Here is an 18,417-nt window from a genome sequence, read left to right as displayed (position 1 = left end):
GGAAACTGACGCGCTGTCTCACCTCTCATCCTTACCCCCTAAGTCTGATGACTTACCGGGTACAGTCCAGTTCATTCCTGACAGATCTCTCCAACCTGAACAGCCACCCTCCTCTCCCTCTCCTGCCACCATTCTGGTCCAAGAAACCATCATCCCTCAGCGGCATTAATGCAATAAACTGCTGACTGCTCTCCTGCATCTATGACAGGGAAAAATAGGATAAAATAGAGGGAAAGATTAGGACCTGAGGTCCCTGGCAGGGGGGAAAACACGTATTTTGGAACAATGCTGGGAGGATTTGACCACAGCAAACCCCCTCAGGTGTAAGTTTCCTCTTTAAGAATGTTAACAGATACCACCTACTCCCCCTCAGGTTCCCCTCAGGAATTTGACAATCGAGATACCTAACTAAAGTAAGCAAACCACGAAACTTACGTTATACGAGGGACAGTAGGAGTATGACCATAGCCTGATTCCTCACACGATGGAATCGAGTCAATCGAGAATAGACAACCCAGCACCTAGAGTTGTCCTGCCAATGAGGGCAGAACCTGAGAAGGAACAAGGGGGAAGGGGAGGGGGCGCCAACCAGAACCTTATGAAACAAGGACCCTTGCCTACAGTCTGCGGGCATTCACTTCCGAATGCCCTCTCTCTCTAAAGAGAGCTTCCATACTGTTCTTACTTTCTAATCTTAAACTCTGAAAACCTTTGCCCGCTGTTCATTTTATTTTGTGTCCACCTCTTCATTCTTCGAAGTGGCAAGACAATGAACCCTGGGTATTGAGATTTAAAAAAAAAAAAATCCTGCTCTTTGTGCCCTCAGCAGCCTGGGCATGGTCATGGGAGTACCAGAAGCGCCTCTGTCTCCCCAGCCCCCCCAAAATCTTCTCCAGCTCCTCCCAGGGCTCACTGCCCCCAAAGACCAGTGTCCCTTCGCCTCCTCAAGGTGAGCTCTTCCCCTCTCCCTGCCTTTGCCTGGGCTCTAGGCCTGCTGCGTGGCTGGTACCTTCTCAGCCTCCAGGTCCCAACTCTTAGCCCCTCCGCAGGAAGGCCTCCCCACAGTCTTTCTTCAGGGGCTCCTCCCTAATATTATTTTTGCAGCTCTTGTTTTCCTTCAGGGCAGTTACACAATTTGAGAATATCCACTGGAATTGCTCCTTGTTAACAAGCTCCCCTTTAAACAAAAGTATAGGATGGCTACCCACTGTCCTGGTTCCTTGCAGCAGATGTCTTAATTCGCAAGCAAAGGGAAGTAGGCTCTGGATGGGGAAGGGGAGAGCCCTCTGCAGAACCACAGGAAAACACAGCATTATTGAAGACCTTCCACCTCTCAAGCGAAACAAAGATGGGCTTCTGCCTGTAATCCTGATGATGATGATGACAATGGCACTGACAACAAGTAAGTTGCCTTTATATATGCTCTAGTTCTCAAAACTATCCTGAAAGATAGTAGTACTATATATATACATGAGAAAACTAGGATTCAAAAGAGAACTAAAGTTACTCTGGGTCTAAGATAATTAGACAAATGCCGTACTGAAATTTTTACAGCCTCATTCTCTCAAAAGCGGGTTACAGTGTTCTCCACAGAGTCCGTTAAAACACACACAATATCCCCCCCACACACACACCTCCCCTTCTCTCACCCTCCCCACCCACCTCATCGGAACAATAAAAAGCTTCAAAACCATATTCAAATCAAATGGTAGCTTTATTGGCTGCCTGCTATACGATGCGATGGAAACCTCTCAATCTAGGACGTTCTGAACCTTGCTCTGGCTTTCTGCTGTACAGACAGACCAGCGATAGGCGCACAGGTTGACAATCAGGGGACAACAGACGCAAACAGCCACTGGTTCATATTTCCATAATGATTCATTCCATAGGTTTAGGCAACTTCTTGGTTTTCCTTTCATAGCATCTTCCTCTTTTCAAACTCCTTCAGAAACAGAGAGACACAGAAGAGAGAAGGGATAAAAAGATTTAAGATTCAAATCACATTCATGGTCAAAGTGATTCTGAAACCTCTTATCTTTAGAATCCTTTGAACAACCAAAAATTACAGAAGTGAAATGTAGCAGGATGAAGGTGCTTGAACACAATGTAACAGCTTTCAAATTAGGCTGTGTCAGCTTGAATTTCACTAAACTAGATGCAGAGGCTCAACTTTATGTCTCCCAAACACAGAGGCTGAGCAGCTTTGAACTGTACTTATTTTTCTACTGCAGTATTATTATTAAGAGTTGACAAACTCAACTACTTATGCAAACCTTTAATGCCATACATGAACCACACTGGCCTTTTTAATAAGGCAATGGAAACAGGTTTGCTTCGTTTCTCTGAGAAAGAGACTAAATGCAGATTCAGTTAAGGTTTGAACAGAATGTCAAGTGCACCTCAGAAATATCTGAAAAGGAAACAATACAGAAAATCACATTCCTCTAGACTGTAATAATTAGAATAAAACCAATGTGTAGTTGCCTGCTGCCACCTACTGGAGAAAAATGGTAATGCAAGTCTCAAAAGAATGTAAGCATTTGCTTTTCCCCCTTTTAAATACACTTCATCTTCACACACTCACTAACCACCCAGAACTGTAGCACACAGTGTCTTATTTCAAAAGACAGGATAACACAAAGATTCAACAAAACAAGGAGTCCATTTAATTACCCCTAAGACAAGGGCAGAAAACACTGAGCCAAAACATGGTTCCCTCCTGGGAATACAATTGCTGCCTGTTCTCAACACGTTTAAAATGTTTGGTTTTTGCTTTGCTTTTTTTGTCCAGGCTATAACCGTCATAAAAATAAAAAGAAAGAGAGCCTTAAATGATCACTTAAAGAGGCTAAAACTCATTGCAAAGAGATTATGGAAGATAACAAATCATTTAGAACATCTGAAACCAAGATGCTATTTAAAACGATAAAGCAAAGCATATGGTTAAGAGGTACTCCTCCAACCTGCAAACAATGGCATCCCAACACAGCCAGGGCCAGATGCTCAAGATCTGGAAACCCCCACCTCTTCTTTTGATCTCCCTTCCCTGCTCCCCATCAACTAACTCCCTCCTCATCCAGTTTTCATTTCTTGTCACTCAGCCTTCAACCCCTCTCCCTAGAAACAGAAACCTATGAGATCAGGGTAGCCATATCCCAAAGGCCCTCAATGAAAAAAAAGAAATGCAAGGCAATGCCCTGTACTACCCCCAAATGGAATTCATGGCACTTATGGAATCTGAAATACTTTCTTGTATATCATAGTTTGCCCCTCACAAAAGAACAAATTGCAATGTTTAAAGAAGTTAAATGTCTTAAAATCAGCATCTCTTTCCTGGTCATGCCTAATTAGGACACTGGGGCCTTAACGGAGCCGTTGGTGCCTGTTGAGTTGTACGCCAGAAAGAAAGCAACAGATAAGACCCAGGGGAAAGGGCCACAGTTTCTGGGCACCCAGTGAGTGTGGCCGCGTGCTAGAAGGCCTGTAACTTCAGAGACCTCAGGTCACTGCCATGGCTCACCTTGTAGATGGTGGTTCCCAGCTGCGCAGGAGACATGCTGACCACAACTCCCGCACTCTGAAGGGCAGAGATCTTCTCTTTGGCTCCACCTTTTCCTCCAGCAATAATCGCCCCTGCATGACCCATTCTCCTGCCAGGAGGAGCAGTTAAACCAGCAATGAAGGACACCACAGGCTTGGCCTTGGGACCCTGGAAAGCGATATTTTAAACACTGTAATGAAGAAGTTGACCAAAACTGGACTTCAAATTCCTGAGTCTGAAAGTGAAGGGCAAATGGCTTGGGCAGGGCCCGGCCATCCTCACTAAGAGAAGCAGCACAAACATTAAGCTGTAATTGCAGCCCCTGCATTCTCCTCTGAGATGACACGACTTTTCACACAATCTCAGGAAGAGAATCCTGAGTAAATGTTTTGTCTGTTTAGGTATTAAACTTCAACTTGGCTGTCCACAAGCTATTTTACAAATACATATGCGATTCTTTCATTTGAAAAATAAAAGTACACTAAGAAAAAATAGAAGTTATGCAATTTGTGATAATGAATTAAGACACTAGATCAGGTTGTTTTATTTCAACCTGATTTTGTATCTTAATTCATTAATAGTTTACCCATAATAAGTTTGCTAGAAAAAAAAAAAAAAAAGATGAGGTGGAAGGTAGATTGGAAAAGATGCAGGACAAGAAGTCACCAGACTCAATTTCCTATTGACTAAAGCTGGTTGACTGTGGACAAGACACATCAGCTCTGTAAACCTCTGATTCCTCATCTATGAAATGAAACAGCTAAACCAGAATGCTGGCCAAGGGCCCTTTGTCCTCTGCAGTTCTACGAAGTCTAAGGACGATCAGGACTAGTTTTATTTAATAAAAATCCATTCTACTATGCAACCTCTAGATACGTAAAGAACACCATACTAGATTCTGAGGTTAAAAATAATAATCTACACAGGAATTCTCTAGACTTATAATACAGTTAAAGAAATAACATAAAATATTATCAATTAGTTAAGAGATACCAAAAAAAATTTTTTTAATGTATGGTAAAATTTCACAGTGAATGAAAATATCCTGTTCATAATAGGTGTCCAGATGCAATAAGGTAGCCAGACAGGCCTGTAAAAGGCTGAACCTGAACTCAGTGGAATCTGAGTGCCTTCCTTCAGGCACGATCACCTTCCCCTAGGCCAGGAGTTCGCAAATCATTTGGTCTTAGAACCACTTACACTCACAAAAATTGACAATCCCAGAAAATTTTTGTTTATGTAAATTATATCTGATATTTCCTGTATTTCAAATTAAAACTAAGAAATTACATAAATATCATTTAAAAATAAAAACTTACAGACTTCAAGCTGTATTACAAAGCTGTAATCATCAAAACAGTATGGTACTGGCACAAAAACAGACACTCAGATCAATGGAACAGAATAGAGAACCCAGAAATGAACCCACAAACGTATGGCCAACTGATCTTTGACAAAGCAGGAAAGAATATCCAATGGAATAAAGACAGCCTCTTCAGCAAATGATGCGGGGAAAACTGGACAGCAACATGCAGAAAAATGAACCTGGAACACTTTCTTACACCATACACAAAAATAAACTCAAAATGGATGAAAGACCTCAATGTAAGACAGGATGCCATCAAAATCCTTGAGGAGAAAGCAGGCAACAACCTCTTGGATCTTGGCCGCAGCAACTTCTTACTCAACACATCTCCAGAGGCAAGGGAAACAAAAGCAAAATGAACTATTGGGACCTCATCAAAATAAAAAGCTTCTGCACAGAGAAGGAAACAATCAGCAAAACCAAAAGGCAACCAATGGAATGGGAGAAGATATTTGCAAACGACGTATCAGATAAAGGGTTAGTATCCAAAATCTATAAAGAACTTATCAAACTCAACACCCAAAAATCAAATAATCCAGTGAAGAAATGGGCAAAAGACATGAATAGACACTTCTCCAGAGAAGACATCCAGATGGCCAACCGACACATGAAAAAATGCTCAACATCACTCATCATCAGGGAAAAACAAAACAAAACCACAATGAGATACCACCTCACACCTGTCAATGTAGAATGGCTAACATTAACAACTCAGGCAACAACAGATGTTGGCGAGGATGTGGAGAAAGAAGATCTCTTTTGCATTGTTGGTGGGAATGCAATCTGGTGCAGCCACTCTGGAAAACAGTATGGAGGTTCCTCAAAAATTAAAAATAGAACTACCCTACAACCCAGCAATTGTACTACTAGGTATTTATCCAAGGGATACAGGTATGCTGTTTTGAAGGGGTACCTGCATCCGATGTTTATAGCAGCACTATCAACAATAGCCAAAATATGGAAAGAGCCCAAATGTCCATTGATGGATGAATGGATTAAGAAGATGTGGTATATATATATACACAATGGAGTATTACTTGGCAATCAACAGAATGAAATCTTGCCATTTGCAAGTACGTGGATGAAACTAGAGGGTCATTATGCTAAATGAAATTAGTCAGAGAAAGACAAATATCGTATGACTTCATTCAAAAGAGTACTTTAAGACACAGATCAGATAAACACAAGGGAAGGGAAGGGAAGCAAAAATAGTACAAAAACAGGGAGGTGGACAAAACATAAGAAACTCTTAAATATGGAGAACAAACAGAGGGTTCCTGGAAGGGTTATGGGAGGGGGGATGGGCTAAACGGGTAAGGGGCATTAAGGAATCTACTCCTGAAATCACTGTTGCACTATATGCTAACTAATTGGATGTAAATTAAAAAAATAAAATAAAATAAATAAAAATAAAAAATAAAATAAAATAAAATTAAAATAAAAATAAAAACTTGAAAACAATCTTAAAAAACATTCTCCTCAGAAGTGTGGCACTATTTTACATTTTTGCAATTCCTGAATGTCAAATTTAACAAAAGGCAAATGGATTCTGATATCTGCTTTCACATTCAATTTATCATAATATGTTATTTTGGCTGAAGTAAAAGAAAATCTGAGCTCACATACATACATGGTTGGAAAAGGGGAAGAATTTTAATAGCCTGTCAGATAATTGTGGATATTCTTCTTTGATATTACACAAACCTCTTCAAGTGGTAATTTCTTAAAGGTTAGTTGCAATGTTGGAATCCGAAACCATAGCAATGAACTTTCTGTCCTTTGTTACTTTAAAATCCATTGATCTGTCTTACAGTTTGAATGGATCTTTTACCTATAATGACTTTGTAAGATTCACTGGTCAGATGAAAAGCATAGGTTCACTGAGTTATGTACATTTTCCGGATGCTGATCTATTTCATCATTCAGTATCAACAAACCATATTCATCATTATCAATCTCATTAGAAAAGTCTTTAGTAGGAGGAAGTCATCCAGTTCACGGTGGCAGAAGCGACTTTTCCAAACTATGAATATTCACTTGAAAGCTCAAATTTTATCACTGTCAACAAATACTACAAATTGTTTTCCTTGACATGGCAGGTTCACTTTGTTCATTTTTGAGAAAAGTTCTGCCAAACACCCCAGTCCACATACCTGCATGTCTGCCAGGCGTTCTGGAGCGTAAAACTGGTGTTCCATGCAAAAAGCAGCTAGTTCAGCTCACAACTCAACTGGAAAGCTGCTTTACCTCCCACTTCATCACAAAATACTGCCTTATGGGTCAGGATTTAACAAACTTAATAATCTCCACTGCTTCATCAAGGACATTCTTAAATGAAGTCAGTTGTGTTTTGTTTTTTAACTGTGAGTAAGAGGCAGTGAACGATTACTAGAAAGGTTGCTTCTTGTGCTAAGGTGTCAGCACGCCAGTGCCTATGTGGTCTGACCCTGCTTACTCCAGCCTCGTCTCCCACCGCTCCTCCTGCTCTTCACCGTGCAGCAATTCCGGGCTGCTCGGCCTCTGTTCCACTGCCGAGAATGCTCTCCCTGCTCCTTGGACACCTGGCAAATTTCTACTTAACTTCTGAGACCTGGCTCAAGTCTTCTCTTCTCCCATGAGCCTTTCCGACTCTTCCTCCCACAGTCTCCACAAATGCCCTCATGGTTGATCATCTTCCATTCAGGGACCCTGCTGTGCCCTTAACAAGTCTCCACTGTTACACTAAGTACAGTGGCTGTGACTGACTTCCCATGTGTTCCCTTCCCAAACTATATATTCCCTGAATGCAGGAACTATGTTCTCACTTAGCTCTGTATGCCCAGCATCTACTATAGTACAGAATTAAAAAGAAAAGAGTCTACAGGTCAATTATTCATTCACGCGTGGGCTCTGCAGTTATATGAGCATCTCATATTTGAGTGGCACTGATTTCTTTTTAAATTTTTTTTTAAGGTTTATTCATTTTTCAAAGACAAAGAGAGACATCGTCAGCAGCGGGGGAGGGGCAGAGAGAGAGGGAGACACAGAATCTGAAGCAGGCTCCAGGCTCCGAGCTGTCAGCACAGAGCCCGACGCGGGGCTCGAACTCACGAACCATGAGATCATGACCCGAGCTGAAGTCGGATGCTTAAGTGACTGAATCGCCCAGGCACCGCTGAGTGGCACTAATTTCTACTTGATCCCTCTGTCCCCATACTCACAGAGTGAGAATACTGCACTAGAAAGAAACAAGATTTTGATGAACCTAGAATGTCAGACAAGTTTATAGTCTGTCCTATAAACAAAGAAGAGTCACTTGAAATTTTTTAAGAGAAAAATACAATTAAAAAGACTATGAGGAAGTGTAGTCTGCAAATAGGATACAGAAATAATGAGAAATGTGAAAGCCCCAAAACAGAAAGACCAGTCAGGATAAGGTCAGTGTAATCTGATCAGAGGCCCGGGGCTGCTGACCCTTGCCCTTAATCCCTGCAATCCAATTCCTGATCCCTCCATGGGATCATGGACACGTCAGGCAGACCTGGGGGGTGAATCCCACCCTTAGCTCATTTGTTGCACACCTACCACTGGCAAGTTATTAACCTTCCTGTGTCAGTTTCCTTACTCATAAAAGGACAAAAACATCTTACTCAAAGGGTCAAGGTTAAACAACACCACTTTTACCAATAACTACTCTCATTGTAATGATGATGATAATACTAAAAACAGTAATGGTGGCAGCAGATAACATGGTTCACTCTGTGCCAGGTACTGTGCTAAGTGTTTTATGTCACCTGTTCAACCTAGAGTCCTGAACACAGTAGTCCTTAATAAAAATTAGCCCCATAAGGACTAGCCAGGAATAAGAAGAAATGAAGTAAAATGTATATGCTTAGCTTTTCACACTAAATTCTAAGCTATTCAAGAGATTCAGAGCTGGGTCTAAGTACATTCCAAAATTCACTTGAACATGGTAATAATGTCATATTAACCTCTTTCCTAAAGAGAAGTCAGTTTTTCCTTAAATTTCACACTTTACAACTTATTTGAATTCGAGACACTCTAGTAACATTTTACCCCAAACTCCTAACAATCTATTTATTCTCTCCTTATCCACCACTTACTGGTGCCTCATGGGCCAGGGGACTGGGCTGGGCACCAACATGCCGCTCCCTGTTGTCCCTGACATAGACCAGAGTGAGAATCGGATATTAAGCATGCCTTGCAGAGGGAACAGGCGAAGGCAAGCGGGAATGGAAACAACTGGCATGTCAGATGGGACACGGAGCTGGAGAAGAGGGTTAGGGAGGTGTGTAGGGACTGGAATAGCATGCTAAGTCCACACTTCATCCGATACGGAATGGGAAACTGTAATGGTTCAATAAAACCAGGGGGCATGAGGCTTCAGTGTCTGTGTTTCCGAAGGGCAGATAATTGGGTGGCCGTGAGCAGGATGGCCCAGGAGAGAAGGGGAGGGAGTGCTGGCTGAGGAACAGGAGTAGAGATTATCAGGAAGAAACTACAGACACGGTGCAGATGAGGAAAGACGGCAGGTGAAACCAGAGCAAAGGGAGCAATAACAGACGATGCTCTGAATCTCAGTGTATTACTGAGGCCAGATCTTGGTAATAACTGAGTGGAAACAGGTGATGAGAGGGAAGTAAAAGATGCTTTTGAGGCTTCTGCCTTGGAAACTGCATGAAGTATGATGTTTATACACACTAGTCATTCGCACTTAAGGAACAGGCACAGAAAGTAAATCCAGGGGAAAATTAAGACGAGAAGAACCAGGAGAAAAACCAAGAGGATAGAGACGAAGGATGAATGGAGGCCGTTAGCAACCTCTGCAAAAGCAAAGTCGGGAAAGTAAGATTCAACAGCAGTGCAGCAGCGACTAGCTCAGGAAGTGTCTACTATGTGCAGGGAGCTATATTTTTCCAAACCCAAACCCAAGCTTACTGAATTATGTTGTTTCAAAAATTCTGCAGCATTTTCTTCTGCGTTACCGCCAATTTCACCAATCAATATGATGCCTTCTGTGGCTGGATCATTCAGAAAGATTTCAAGGCAGTCAATAAAATCTGTGCCATTAAAAGGATCACCTCCAATGCCTGAAAAAGTTGAAGAATATCAACACCAGCAGAAAATTTAAGGACAAACCACAAAAATTAGGCTTAGAAATGTTGTTTCAACTCATTTCTTACTTTGCTTACCCCTCTCACCACTGTTTTAAAATGTATCATCACTCTTGCATTGAACATTAAAAACAATCACAAAGTGCTACATTTATTTGTTTCTAATATTACATGAATGCTAAATGGTGGTTGCCTTTTGATACTCACAAAGACTACCTTCTTTTTGTTTTAGCTCCTTTGTCAAGGTTCTTCCCTCCCACAAAATTATTCCCAAATAACTCTTTCAAGCATTTTAAGAAAATGTGTGTTTGTGCTGCAAGCTACAGAAGACAAAAGAATGTCTCTTCTCTGACTTTTACAAATTTCTTTGCACAAAGTAACTATTAGATGAGGCACACTGCAGAGAAACTGCATACACGTTTCAAGACACAAGTCCCAGTGGGGGATAGAGTTGGGGGTGCACTGACCCCTCTTCCCTTAGATCCAGGGTAATGACTACAGCACAAGCATTTAAAGACAACTACTTGGATAGGATTAAAGTAAATGTTCCCAACAGATTGGCTGACACTTTAAAAAACTTTTACATTGTAAACTTACTGAAGGCAGGATTGATTTCCTACTTTTCAATGCACCTCTGAAGAGAAGTTGCATTTGAGTGCCAAATGTGTGTCAAGGACTGTGCCTCAGCACACGTTAGACCTGCCATTTCCTAATTCTTCTAACCTCTCTGTGAAATGGGCATTATTATTAGCATTTTACAAATTAAAAACAGACACTGGAGAACATGACTTTGGCAACTCTGTTTCAAACCTGTTCTTATTCTCCATCACTTTGTGGCTAAGATTGTGCTTTGTACACAGAGAAGCTCAATTAAGGTTTCCAATAGTGATTTTATGGCTCTCAATCCTAATAATGCTTCAGGGCTATATTGTATAATTTATTATAAAAGGCTATTTTTGAAAGGCTTTTATTTTTTAAATTTTATTTATTTTGACAGAGAGAGAGGCAGAGAGAGAGGGAGAGAATCCCAAGCAGGCTCCTGCGCTGTCAGCACAGGGCCCTACGTGGGGCTTGATCTCATGAATCATGAGATCACAACCTGAGTTGAAATCAAGAGTCAGACACTTAGCCGACTGAGCCACCCAGACGCCCCTTGAAAGGCTTTTAAAAGTTATTCTAAAAATTTGAAGAAATATTTATAAAAATTAGAAAACTGCCTGGCTTTGGCAACAAATACTAAAATTATTTTAAAATGTAAAACTTTGTTACTTTTAAAAGAGGTAGGCAGTATAATGAGATAAAAAAGAGGTTCTGGGAGCTCAATCATCCTCAACATAGATTTTCTCACCAATAAAGCTACAATAGTACAACTTTTCAGCTCAGAGGTGCCTCAGAAGGTTGCCTTAAGAATAAGACAACAGAGGCGCCTGGGTGGCTCAGTCGGTTGAGCGTCAGACTTCGGCTCAGGTTATGATCTCACAGTCTGTGGGTTCGAGCCCCGTGTCGGGCTCTGTGCTGACAGCTCAGAGCCTAGAGCCTGTTTCAGATTCTGTGTCTCCCTCTCTCTCTGCCCCTCCCCTGTTCATGCTTTCTCTCTGTCTCAAAAATAAATAAACGTTAAAAAAATTAAAAAAAAAAAAAAGAATAAGACAACAAACAGCAAAGAATTCCCTAACTGTGAAGCATAAAGAACAGTTTACAATAGCAACAAAATTATAATTACAGTAACAAAAGTCCTAATGAAGAACCATTTCTTCACAGCAAGTCAAGTAAGTGGTGTTTTCAGGCACCAAGCCTCTTCCGGAGCTAAATGTCCCACGATGCTTGTTCCTCAACATGAAAGTCAAACCTTGGACCATGAATCTTGAAAATATATGGTGGTGCTTCACACTTCGGCAAATTAAATTTAAGATCACACCATCTTTTTAATGAAATGGTTATCAAAACTTCTTACAAAAAAATCAAAATAATAATTAGTACTCTACTCTTTCAGTGAAGACACTGTGTTACAGTAAAATGATTTTATCAAAAATCTCTCACCAACGCACAAAGACTGCCCCAGTCCAACTTGTGTTGTTTGGTGAACCGCTTCATAAGTCAGGGTCCCAGATCTGGATACAATACCTTAAAGGAGGAGAATTTAAAAACATTAGGTTATATTCATATGACAGACTATCATATTACAAATACAAGTATATAAAAAAACCCATTCCACAATTCGCCATCCAAATCAACAATACCTTCAAATGATGAAATAAGAAAAGGTTTAAATTAAAGCAGGGAAGTTTTAAAAGTTAGACCAAGGGGAGACTACACCATTAGTTAGGATTATTTCACGTCAACAAAGCAGTGTAGGAAAGACCTACATTACCTGCTCTAAGAATCTGTATGAAAGGGGTAGTATCAATATGAACTTGCTAAGTACAATCCTGCTTAGAGTGGCAGAAAATAACCGGTTAGATTTATACATACCCAAACTATTAAGCCACTAAAACATTCAGCCTGCAAACCAGCATTAGTCACATTTAGGAATGCTATATATCTTTCCCACAATTATTTTTCTACTAATTTTCAAATAATATATAGACTTTAAAAAATCAATATAGAAAACTTTTTAATGTTTATTGAGAGAGAGAGAGAGAGAGAGAGACAGACAGACAGGGCGGGCAGGGGAGGGGCAGAGACAGGGAGACACAGAATCCAAAGCAGGCTCCAGACTCCAAGCTGTCAGCACAGAGCCTGATGTGGGGCTCGAACTCACAAACCATGAGATCATGACCCAAGCCAAAGTCGGACGCTTAACTGACTGAGCCACCCAGGTGCCCCTCAAATCGATATAAAGATAACTAGGGAATAAGGCCAAGATCCCTCTGAGTTCAAATCTATCTTACCTAATTCCCTTCATACCATGGGCCTATGAGAAAGTGCCTAAGTTCTCATCTGGACAAGGTGCGTACTTGTGGGGACGAGGGTGGGGGTACTTAGATGTCCTCTCTACTGTAGTTCACCATGCATTGCTGAGCTACAGGGAAGATAATTTCTTTCATGCCACAATCTGTATATAATAGGTGAATCCCTATATATAACAGGTTGAGAATAACTGAGTAACTTCAGTTGTCAGAATATATTATATAAAAAAATTTTTAAATAAAACACAAAACTTTGTAGGGGCTAAAAACAGAGGAAGGATTACGGGGTGGTTAATACTTCCAGCATGTCCATGATTTGCTTTCTTTAAACTTCTGCCTTGGAGCACTTCTTTTTAAAAAAAATTTTTTTTTTAAACATTTATTTATTTTTGAGACAGAGAGAGACAGAGCATGAACGGGGGAGGGTCAGAGAGAGGGAGACACAGAATCTGAAACAGGCTCCAGGCTCTGAGCTGTCAGCACAGAGCCCGACGCGGGGCTTGAACTCACGAACTGCGAGATCATGACCTGAGCCGAAGTCGGCCGCTTAACCAACTGAGCCACCCAGGCGCCCCTGCCTTAGAGCACTTCTTAAGAACTCAGAAACTCTTCTAACAATATGATCCACCTATCAGGGCAAGTAGAATTCTTGTCAGACTCAGACAAAAACCATAACTACAAGCTACTTCAACTTTAGTACAGCATATTTACATTCTTAAGCAAAGTTCTGTGTTATCATCGCTATATACTCATAGTAATACCAGGATGTTATCATTTTTCTAAGGGGCTTTCAACTGATTATAGAAATGATATGTAAATTACATAAATGCAAAATGCATACACAGACGGTAACAAAAGTCATGTTTTTAGGGTAGATTACTCCTATGATCCTTACAGTATATATAGTAAAAGAGGCTATCACTGAAAAATACCTATCACAAGGATACTTCTGCTTCTGAGTAGAAGTACTTTCCTCTGTTCTTCCTGTTAAGTAAAATCCCTGGGCATTATATAGAAAACAAATACAATGGGGCGCCTGGGTGGCGCAGTCGGTTAAGCGTCCGACTTCAGCCAGGTCACGATCTCGCGGTCCCTGAGTTCGAGCCCCGCGTCAGGCTCTGGGCTGATGGCTCAGAGCCTGGTGCCTGTTTCCGATTCTGTGTCTCCCTCTCTCTCTGCCCCTCCCCCGTTCATGCTCTGTCTCTCTCTGTCCCAAAAATAAATAAACGTTGAAAAAAAAATTTTAAAAAGAAAACAAATACAAGAAATCTCTAAGAGATGAAAAAGGCAAGGTGACTAGGGACTTTGAGACTCAAGAAATGATACACCGGTGAGCTCCCTGGGTTTTCTTTTGCCTCATGCATCCTAGATATGGAGCTAAAGCAGACAATATTCCAGAAACACATAAGGGTATAGAAAAAAGCATCTTCCCCCAAAGCTTGCTCTCTCTAGCAGAACAGTCAAGGACAGCCTAAGAAAACAGAAAACTCTGAGGCAATAACTATACCATACCAACCAAACACTACAGGAAAGAACTGTGCCTCCACCCTCACTCATATGAGCAAAGGGCCAAAAGGGAATCCTAGACTTCCACATTTAGGAGGCTGCAATGAGGCACCCCAACATACCTTCCAGGTTGGTGAAAGAGAAAGCCAAGTAGGCAGTCAGAACATTCATGTGTGCCAGCTGATAATGAGCCCCACCCCCACCATGTGGGTGGAAACCATGTGGGGAGCCTGCATGTCTATCTTCATCCAGCAGTACTGAGGCTCTTCTCTGGTCTCAGAGAAGGCACTGTGGAGAGTCAGGGCTTTCACCATCACCCAACAATAACAAGGCCATCCCCACTGAATGTCAGTAGGGACCAAGCAGGGGAGCAGAACTGTCATCCCCAGTAAGGAAGAGCCCACCCACTCCAGTATCAATGGAAGCAAGTAGGGAACTTGGACTTCTACATCTATCTGGTAGTAATGAGACGCCTCCCCCAACAATCTCTGCTGAAGCAGTGTCAATACGAGGTTCAAAGAAGACCCAGAGTCTCATAACATAATACACAAATTATCCACGGTTCAATCAAAAATCATTCAGAATATTAAGAACTAGGGAGAACTCAAACTGAATGAAAAGAGAATCAACAGATGCTAACACCAAGATGAAGAATTATCTAACAAGGATTTAAAGAAGGCATGCTAAAAATGCTTTAAACAAACAATTATGAACATGCTTGAAACCAAATGAGAAAACAGAAAGCCCTTATCAAAAAAAAAAAAAAAAATTGAAGTCTCAGCAAAAAAATAGAAGATATAAAGAGAACCCAAATGTAAATTTCAGAAGTGAAAAATAAAACAACCAAAGCTAAAAGCTCAGTGGATGAGTTCAATGGCATAAAGGAGGGGAGGGAGGAAAGAATCCATGAAATGGAAATTACCCAATTTGAATGACAGAGTGAAAACAGACCAGGGAAAAAAGCAGACAGATCCTCAGGGACCTATGGTACTACATGTGAATTTACAATTATAGGCCCCTTACCCCAAAGGCTGAAGGAAAGCAGCCCTTTAGACCAGGTGGGGAGTTATAAAGGACCTCAGTAACTGCTCCCAGAGAGCACCTGCCCCATGAGGGATAAGGGGAGCAAAACAGGATAAATAATAGCCAATGGAAGAAATGCGACTATTAGGTGACGGTGTTTCAGAGTGATGGTGGGGTGAAGACGTCTTTGGTGCAAAAAGTTTCTGGAGTCCCCGTGTTTCTGGGAGGTGAAGTGGGAGGGAGTGATCCCTTGCACCCCTCAGTCCCCCTACTATGACGCCTCCATGGCCTACAGAGAAACAATGACCGTGTGCATCGCAGCGCATTGCCTCATGGCAGAACGCCACACATTCGGAGCCAGAACGGCTCTGCGGGTATTGGTTTTTTGCACTGAATGTAGTGCACTGAACACACTCATCTTCGTGGGCTTGTGTTACCCCAGGATACTGTTAAAGGGCTACTTCAACAAACAAATCAAAGCACACTTGGTGGAGGGTTCAAAACATCACTACAGGCAGGGAGATAAAACAACCAGAGTCACAACAACAGACAGCAAGTAACACACTCCAAAAAACACCTCCTCAAGGGCCAGGCCCTGGATAGCTTATGACACCTCTTTAATATAGTGGTGCTCACAGATGCAGGACACATAACAAGCTTTTAAAACACATAGGAGACAGAAAACTAGTCAAAATGATGAAACAGAAGAATTCTCCTCAGAAGAAATTCCAGGAAGAAATGACAGCTAAAGAACTGATCAAAACAGATATAAAGAATAAAACTGAACAAGAATTTAGAATAATAGTCATAAGATTAATCACTAGGCTTGAAAAAAGTATAGAAGATAGCAGAGAATCTATCGCTGCAGAGATCAAGGAACTAAAAAACAGTCATGATGAATTAAAAAATGCTGTAAATGAGGTGCAAAATAAAATAGAGGCAGTGACAGCGAGGACTGAAGAGGCAGAGGGGAGAATAGGTGAAATAGAAGATAAAATTATGGAAAAAGAAAGCTGAGAGAAAGAAAGATAAAAAAAAGTCTGGACCATGAGGGGAGAATTAGAGAACTAAGTGATTCAATGAAACGTAATAATATCCGTATCATAGGAGTTCCAGAAGAAGAAGACAGAGAGAAAGGGGCAGAAGGTGTACTTGAACAAATCATAGCTGAGAACTTCCCCAATCTGGGAAAGGAAACAGACACTGAAATCCAGGAGGCACAGAGCACTCTCTTCAGACATAACTTGAATTGATCTTCTGCATGACATTTCATAGTGAAACTGGTAAAATACAAAGACAAAGAGAGAATTCTGAAAGCAGCTAGGGACAAAAAGGCCTTAACCTACAAGGGTAGACACATATGGGTAGTAGCAGACCTATCTACTGAAACTTGGCAGGGCAGAAAGGAGTGGCAGGAAATTTTCAATGTGTTGCATAGGAAAAATATGCAGCCAAGAATCCATTATCCAGCAAGCCTGTCATTCAGAATAGAAGGAGAGATAAAGGTTTTCCGAGACAAACAAAAACTGAAGGAATTCATCACCACTAAACCAGCCCTACAAGAGATCCTAAGGGGGACTCTGTGAGTGGAATGTTGCAAAGACTACAAAGGACCAGAGATATCTCTACAAGCATGAGACCTACAGATAACACAATGACTCAAAACCCGTATCTTTCAATAATAACACTGAATGTAAACGGACTAAATGCTCGAATCAAAAGCCATGGGGTATCAGAATGGATAAAAACACAAGACTCACCTACTTGCTGTCTACAAAAGACCCATTTTAGACCTGAGGACACCTTCAGACTGAAAGTGAGGGGATAGAGAACCATCTATCATGCTACTGGAAGTCAAAAGAAAGCTGGAGTAGCTATACTTATATCAGACAAACTAGATTTTAAATGAAAGACTGTAACAAGAGATGAAGAAGGCCATTATATCATAATTGCAGGGTCTAAACATCAAGAAGAGCTAACAATTATAAACGTTTATGCACCCAGTTTGACAGCACCCAAATATGTAAAACAATCACAAATGTAAGCAATCTTATTGGTAAGAATGTGGTAAATGCAGGGCACTTTAATATTCCACTTACAACAATGGACAGATCATCTAGACAGAGGGTCAATAAAGAAACAATGGCCTTGAATGATACATTGGACCAGATGGACTTGACAGATATATTCAGAACTTTTCATCCTAAAGCAGTAGAATACACATTCTTCTCGAGTGCACATGGAACATTCTCCAAGATAGATCACATACTGGGTTACAAAACAGCCCTCGATAAATATAAAAGAATTGAGATCATACCATGTACATTTTCAGATCACAATGCTATGAAACTTGAAATCAACCACAGGAAAAAGTTTGGAAAACCTCCAAATGCATGCAGGTTAAAGAACATCCTACTAAAGAATAAATGGGTCAACCAGGCAATTAAACAATAAATTAAAAAAATACATGGAAACAAATGAAAATGAAAACACAAAAGTTCAAACCTTTGGGATGCAGCAAAGACAGTCCTAAGGAAAATACATTGCAATCCAGGCCTATCTCAAGAAACAAGAAAAAACCCAAATATAAAATCTAACAGTACACCTAAAGGAACTAGAAGCAGAACAACAAAGAAACCCCAAGGCCAGCAGAAGAAGAGAAATAACAAAGATTAGAGCAGAAATAAACAATTAGAATCCAAAAACACTCAGTAGAACAGACCAATGAAACTAAGAACTGATTTTCTGAAAAAATAAAATTGATAAACCCCTAGCCAGACTTCTTGAAAAGAGAGAGGACCCAAATGATAAAATCACCAATGAAAATGGATTTATCACAAACAATCCCTCAGAAATACAAGCAATTATCAGGGGTGCCTGGGTGCTTCAGTTGGTTAAGTGTCTGACTTCAGCTCAGGTCATGATCTTGCAGTTTGTGAGTTCAAGCCCTGCATCGAG

The 18,417-nt window shown here is 40.9% G+C and overlaps 1 protein-coding gene across 1 annotated transcript in view; it reads right to left on the bottom strand.

Moving 5' to 3' along the window:
- Positions 1 to 1,695: 1,695 nt before the first annotated feature.
- SUCLG1 (succinate-CoA ligase GDP/ADP-forming subunit alpha) overlaps positions 1,696 to 18,417 on the bottom strand; it is a 42,590-nt gene continuing 25,868 nt past the window's right edge. The window contains exons 6-9 of the mRNA XM_040458371.1: positions 12,062 to 12,145; positions 9,846 to 9,997; positions 3,521 to 3,709; positions 1,696 to 1,942 (exon numbers count right to left, since the gene is read on the bottom strand). Of these exons, the coding sequence (XP_040314305.1) occupies positions 1,916 to 1,942; positions 3,521 to 3,709; positions 9,846 to 9,997; positions 12,062 to 12,145 (452 nt within the window). The 3' untranslated portion in view covers positions 1,696 to 1,915. The remainder of the gene's footprint in view (positions 1,943 to 3,520; positions 3,710 to 9,845; positions 9,998 to 12,061; positions 12,146 to 18,417) is intronic.

The sequence above is a fragment of the Herpailurus yagouaroundi genome, unplaced genomic scaffold (genome assembly GCF_014898765.1).
Source record: "Herpailurus yagouaroundi ecotype Mexico unplaced genomic scaffold, PumYag 221, whole genome shotgun sequence".
Taxonomy (NCBI): Eukaryota; Metazoa; Chordata; class Mammalia; order Carnivora; family Felidae; genus Herpailurus; species Herpailurus yagouaroundi.
Note: the sequence above shows the minus strand (reverse complement) of the source record. Positions and strands in the feature narration are given on the sequence as shown.